Source organism: Nannospalax galili, unplaced genomic scaffold, assembly GCF_000622305.1.
Source record: "Nannospalax galili isolate Female #2095 unplaced genomic scaffold, S.galili_v1.0 scaffold648, whole genome shotgun sequence".
In the NCBI taxonomy this organism is placed as follows: domain Eukaryota; kingdom Metazoa; phylum Chordata; class Mammalia; order Rodentia; family Spalacidae; genus Nannospalax; species Nannospalax galili.
In genome coordinates, this window is record NW_008360311.1 from 4905219 (window position 1) to 4911917 (window position 6699).

The following is a 6699-nucleotide window of genomic DNA, read 5'->3' on the forward strand; positions in this document are numbered from 1 at the left end:
CACTTGCACGCGTCCGGCCGGAAAGTCGAGCGGACGCTGCCATAGGGTTCCGCTCCGGCCCCCGCGGCCAGGGAAGAAGCTAGAGCGGCTGTGGGTGCGATGGGCCCCGGGCTGGTGGATTGCCACTGCCACCTCTCTGCCCCCGACTTTGCCGGCGTAAGTGGGGGCGACGCGGGCTTGCGGCCGTGGGGGCGGAGTGTTTCCTGAAGAATACGTTTCCTCTCCGGGTTAGAAGCTGCCCCTAGGCCCCAGGCTCCTCCAGGGCCCTTTGCGCCTGCGCGCTTTCCCACCGCATCTGGCGCTCTGACACTTTCTGCCAACTGACAGCCGTAAACGATCTCCACGAAGCTTGTGTTTCAATCCAGCCCCAAGCAGAGGGCTCAGTCCTGGTGGGGGTGAGGAACCAACAAAAAGAATAACGCGAGATTGAAGAGTAGAGGGAGAGAGATAGGTTTGGCGGGCGGGTGGGGGGCTGGAGACAGGATCTTACTATGTAACCCCACCTGGCCTGGAACTATGTATGTTCGAGGCTGGCCTCGAACTCAGAGATCCGCCTGCTTCTGCCTCCTGAATGCTGGCATTAAAGGCCTGTACCGCCACGCCCACCCTGAAAAATGAGTTTTTACCTGCTTTGTTGGGAAGACTGATGGTGGAGGAGGCACAGGTGTCTGTTTCAAGGAGAGAATTTCTTAGATGATGCTTAAGGGTGGGAAGACAGCCAGAGAATAAGGGGGTGACTGTACTGTGATGAGGAACACCAGCCGGTTATAGGCCTCATACAGGATAGAATTTGGCCCATTCCAGTTACCAAAGGCTCAAAGTGCCTAGTAAAAGAAATAATTTTAAGCCGGGCAGTGATAGCCCACGCCCTTAATCTCAGCACTCTGGAGGCAGAGGCAGGCGGATCTCTGTGAGTTCAAGGCCAGCCTGGTCTCCATAGCGAATCCTGGCCAGCTGGGGCTACAGGGAGACCCTGTCTCAAAAAAAAATTTTTTTTTTTCTTTAAAATTTTAAAGGACTGGGGAGGTTTGCAGGGGATGGGTGAGATAGGTGCTGGCTCACAGTGCCATTCTTTTTTGTTTTCTTTTGTGGTTTTGTTTCTTTTGTTTGTTTGTTTTTTGAGACAGGGTTTCTCTGTAGCCCCAGTTATAATGTTCTATGTAGACCAGGTTAGCCTGGATCTCACAGAGATCTGCTGCCTCAACTACCCAAGGAATATGCCTTGATTAAAGGAATATGCCACAATGCTCCACCTAGAGGACATTCTTTATGGTGCTTCAACTGCACTGATAACACACAGTCCAAGAGTGTTACTTAGGCATCAAGAGTAAGTGTAATTACTTGTTTATTGCAGGATCTGGATGATGTGTTGGAGAAAGCCAAGAAGGTAATATCCGTAATTGCCTCCTTTTTTGTTTTTTCCTCCTATTTTAGCCTGGCATGCAGTTGTTTGGGTTCTGTTTAGACACACTGTGTTGATGTTGCTTCAGCAGTTAGTATTAAGTAGCATTTGTGTGCTGTGTGCCAGCCATAGAGCTAAGCCCTTTCTTAACTTCATCTCATTTAAAGTTTCAAAACCTTCTGAGGAAGTTACTCCTTCATAGTCAAGCAGTCTCCATTTGATAGATGGGAAACTGAGACCAAGAGATTAGTAACTAGGCCCAAAGCTCATGGCAGTGAAGTAACAGAGACAAGTTAGTCTGATTTCAAAACACGTTCCCATAACCAGCATGCTCGGCAGCACTATGGTATGGGTTGGCCAATCAATTACCACTTTTGGTTTTTTAAGACAGGGTCTACCTTAACCCTAGCTAGCCTGGAACTCACTATGTAGACCAGGCTGGCCTCAATCTCAGAGAGATTCTCCTGCCTCTGCCTCCCAAGCACGTTGGGATTAAAGGTGTGTGCCACCATGCTTGGCTTAATCTGACACCTCTTAAATTCACATTGTTTTGGAGGCCTGGGATATATTACAAAGTTCTTCTGAAATATTTTTATTTGTTAGAAAAAAATTATCAAGGGCTGGCAAGATGGCTCAGTGGTTAAAAGTACTTACTATGCAGTCCTGACAACCCAAGAACCCACAGTGGAAGGAGAGGATTAACTCCTGAATATTGTCCTCCAGCCTCCACAAGTGCACCATGGCATGCGTCTACCTGCACACATACACACGTGTACCCCTTTCTCTCACTCATACATACATACAAATGCTAAAATAAAAAGTTTATAAAAAGAAAATTGTCAAATCTTTGAAATATTTATTAAATGAATTGCAGCTTGCATATTTTTAAGCAAGTAACAGAAAGTGCCAGGGGCTAGAAATGGTTATCCATGTCATGTGGCAACTTGATATTGATAGACCACTTGGGCTTTGGAATCACATGGGCCTAAGGACTTTGGCTCCTTTTTTTTTTTTTGAGACAGGGTCTCCTGTAGCCCCAGCTGGCCTGGAACTCACTATGTAGACCAGGCTGGCCTGGAACTCACAGATATCCACCTGCCTCTGCCTCTAGAGTGATGGGACTAAAGGTGTGCGCCACCACACCCAGCAGACCTTGGCTCCTTCTAAAACTCTGTCTTTATACAGGAAATTACAGCAACACCCACCTTTGGTCTGTGTAGATTAATGAGGTAATGTTTATACACATGGACCATGGGCCTGATATATAATAAGTACTCAGTGGTAGCCATTTTGATGATATCACTGGAACCTGGCTAAAGAAGAAGGATAAAGTGCACAGAAAACTTTTAAAGCCTTTGACTTGGCTAGGCATGGTGACACATGCCTTTAATCCCAGCACTTGGAAGGCAGAGGCAGGCAGATCTCTATAAAATCCAGGCCAACCTGGCCTACATAGCAAGTTCCAGGCCAGGGCTACAGAGAAACCCTGTCTCAAAAAACAACCACCACAAAATCTATGAGTTGGACGGGGAAAGTGCATATGCTCAAAATGTATTTTATATATATATATATATATATAAAACATAAGTTAAAATATCCTACGAAAACCTTAGAATTGCACTTATCTATGTTGAGTACATATTGTCTGATGTTCTTTTTCTTTTGTCTTTTTCAGACAGGGTCTCCCTGTAGCCCCAGCTGACCTGGAACTTGCTATGTAGACCAGGGTGGTCTTGAACTCACAGAGATCCACCTGCCTCTGCCTCCCAAGTGCTGGGATTAAAGGCGTGCCCCACCATGCCCAGCCATTTCTTAACTCAAGTCCTCAGGTTTGCAGAGCAAGTGCCTTTACCCACTGAGCCATCTTGCTGACTCTCAGCCCCCTGATACTTATTACCTGCTATTTAAACTTGAAACATGGAGTTGGGAAAGTGCATGCTCAAAATGTATTTTATATATATATATATATATATAAAACATAAGTTAAAATATCCTACGAAAACCTTAGAATTGCACTTATCTATGTTGAGTACATATTGTCTGATGTTCTTTTTCTTTTGTCTTTTTCAGACAGGGTCTCCCTGTAGCCCCAGCTGACCTGGAACTTGCTATGTAGACCAGGGTGGTCTTGAACTCACAGAGAGCCACCTGCCTCTGCCTCCCAAGTGCTAGGACTAAAGGCGTGCGCCACCACGCCCAGCTCTGTCTGATGTTCTTACCTGTGTTGAGTGCATAGTGTCTGATGTTCTTATTTCTCAGGCCAACATTATAGCCCTTGTGGCAGTTGCTGAGCATCCAGGAGAATTTGAAAGGATTATGCAGCTTTCAGAAAGGTACATCTTGTTTTCCTTCTTTTGGTGTGTGGTGTGTGTATATGTGCATGCACATGTATGGGTGAACATGTGGAGGTGTGACGTTGATGGGATCCAATGGCTTCTGTGATTGCTCTCCACTTTATTTATTGAGGCCAGGTCCCTGACTTACCTGGGTGCTTACCAAGTCTGGCTAGTCTAGCTGGCCAACTTGTTCAGGGATACCCAGGGCTGGACTAGAGGTCACCACCATGCCTGCCTGACTGGGACCTGAATGCTGATCCTCTTGCTTGAGCTTTACCTGCTGAGCCATCTCCCCAGCCCAGGTGCTACTTCTAATTAAGACTTTTGTTTTAGGGGCTGGAGAGATGGCTCAGCGGTTAAGAGCACTGGCTGCTCTTGCAGAGGTCCTGGATTTGATTCCCAACACCCACATAGAGGCAAACACTTGTCTAAAACTCCAATGTAGGGGATCCAACGCCCTCTTTCTGGCCTCCACAGGCCTTGTACAACATGGGTGCATTTACATACATGCAGGCAAAACACTCATACACATAAAATGTAAATTAATAAATAAAAATTTTAAGACCGAAAAATTAAAAAAGTTTTTTTTGTTTTATGTTGCTGAGGCTAGTCTTGAACTCATGGACTCAAGCAGTCCTCCCACCATAGAATTCTTCGTTCTGAGACTACAGGCATGCTCTACTATGCTGGCTCTGATTAAAGTTTTAGAGTTGTGAGAAAGGACACCATTATGATGTCAGATTTATAATATCAGGAACTTTCTAAGGAGGAAAATGTGTATTAATATTGCCTTGGAAAAGTACTATTTTCAACCTGTTCTTTAGAGCGACACCATCTGCTAGCCCTACTGTTCTTGCTTTTTTAATTTGTTCTACATTTTCAGGTATGCTGGGTTCATCCTGCCATGTTTGGGTGTTCACCCAATTCAAGGACTTTCACCAGAAAACCAAAGAAGTGTGACATTAAAGGTAACAGTCGTGTAAAATAAGAACCATAAAAATCTTTTCTGTGTATGAGTGTATTGACTGCATGTGTGTAGGTACACCCATGTTGTGCAGTGCCCACAGAAGTCAGAAGAGGGCATTGGATCCCGTGGAACTGGAATTATGGATGGCTGTTAGCCACCATGTGGGTGCTGGGAATCGAACCCAGGTCCCATGCAAGAGTAGTGTTACATAGATTTTGTTCTCTAACTGGCAAGCTAGCCTACTTCCCAAGTTTGGTTGCACCTGCTTGCCTAGGATTATAAACTTGACTGTGGACCTTCCACAAGAAAAGGAGGATCAGGAAGAGTCAGTCACCCCCCCACACACCCAGTTAGTCGGCCCCAGCTGCATGAGAGGGAGAGACTAATGGTATATAAGTGAAAGATGCCAGGAGGTGCATGCTCTCACCATTTTGTACGGCTGCTGGAATGTCATGATATGGAGATTTCCAGTGTGGCCTTGGGGTGGAGGAAGCCCCCACACTCCTGTAAGTAACCATCTCCCGCTGCTTTGTAAGTAACCCCAATAAACTCTTTAGTTTCCCAAACTGTAGTTTGGAGAAATTATACCTTAATTTGTCAGAAAGATTGTGGGAAGAGGGGACCGGACAGCTTTTGTACCTCCCAGAAGGAATTTTAGCAACAAGTAGCCAGTGCTCTTAACCGCTGAATTATCTCACCAGTGCGAGAACCATAAAAATCTTAATAGAAAAGCTGGGCATAGTGGTATGCACCTTTAATCCCAGCACTCAGGAGTCAGAGGCAGGTGGATCAAGCCTGATCTACTTAGCAAGTTCTAGGCTAGCTGGGGCTACAGGGAGACCCTCTCTCAAAAAGACAATAACTTTTGATTCCAGAACCCTCCCCTTTCTAAATTATATTCTTTGTACTATAGGGGATGGAAATATTGGAAACCGAACCTAGACCCTTACACATATTAGACAAACATTCTACCACTGAGCTATAACCCCACCCACATTTTTAAAAAAATATGTTTTATTCCACTTTGTGTGTGTGTGTGTGTGTGTGTGTGTGTGTGTGTGTGTGTGTGTGTATGTATGTATGTTTGTAGGCATAGTGCATGTGGAGGTCAGAGAACAACTTTGGGAGGATCTGTTCTCTCTTCCACCTCTGGGTCTCAGAGGTTGAACTCAGGTCCTCAGGCTTGGTGGGAGGCACTTTTACCCTCTAAGTCATCCTGCTGTCCCCCCAGCCCACTTTTTTATTTTGAGATAGGTTCTCACTGTATTGCCCAAACTGGCCTTGAACGCATTCTGTAGTCCAGGCGGGCCTTGAACTCATGATCCCCTTTCTCAGCCTCCCCAGTTGCTGGAATTGCAGGCCTGTGCTGCTGAGCCCAGCTTTTAATTTATATCTTAAATGAATAATCCAAAAGAAAGAAACACTGCCTCCTACAGAGTGTTGCAGTGTTATTTGTAATAGAGAAAATGGAGGCTGGAGTTCAGAACTAAAGCAATCATTAGTTAACTTGCAAAGTGTTCATATATTATGCATTTATAGAAAACGAGGATTATAAAGTTGTATGGCAAACAGAAAATGTTTATGGCATAGGGAGAAAAAACAGATATCAAATAGTTTATGGACTCAGTAATATCCGTGTAACACTATATTCTCGGGCTGGAGAGAATGCTCAGCGGTTAAGAGCCCTGGCTACTCCTGCAGAGGACCTGGGTTCAGTTCCCAGCACCCACATGGCAGCTAACCGTCCATCCATAACTGCAGTTCCAGGGAATCCAGTGACCTCTCTGTCCTCCGCAGGCATTGCATGCAAGTGGTGTACCCACATACACACAGACAAAACACTCATATACATCAAATAAAATTTTTTTAAATATTTTATTATTTTTATTTTATTTTATGTGTATGAGTGTATTGCCTACATGTTTGTGAGTGCACCCATGCCATGCAGTGCCGTGGAGGTCAGAAGAGGGCTTCGGATTCCCCTGGAACTGGAG

General features: G+C 45.2%; 1 protein-coding gene across 4 annotated transcripts in view; it reads left to right on the forward strand.

Annotated features, from left to right (window-relative positions):
• Window positions 1–18: 18 nt before the first annotated feature.
• Window positions 19–6699, forward strand: part of Tatdn3 (TatD DNase domain containing 3) — a 25668-nt gene continuing 18987 nt past the window's right edge. For 3 of the 4 annotated variants that reach the window (XM_008824836.3, XM_008824839.3, XM_008824837.3), the window contains exons 1-4: window positions 47–156; window positions 1355–1387; window positions 3662–3735; window positions 4622–4706. In XM_008824836.3, the coding sequence (XP_008823058.1) occupies window positions 100–156; window positions 1355–1387; window positions 3662–3735; window positions 4622–4706 (249 nt within the window). In that variant the 5' untranslated portion in view covers window positions 47–99. Of the gene's footprint in view, window positions 157–1354; window positions 1388–3661; window positions 3736–4621; window positions 4707–6699 lie in introns of all 4 variants that reach the window. The other variant, XM_008824838.3, reaches the window with a different exon arrangement.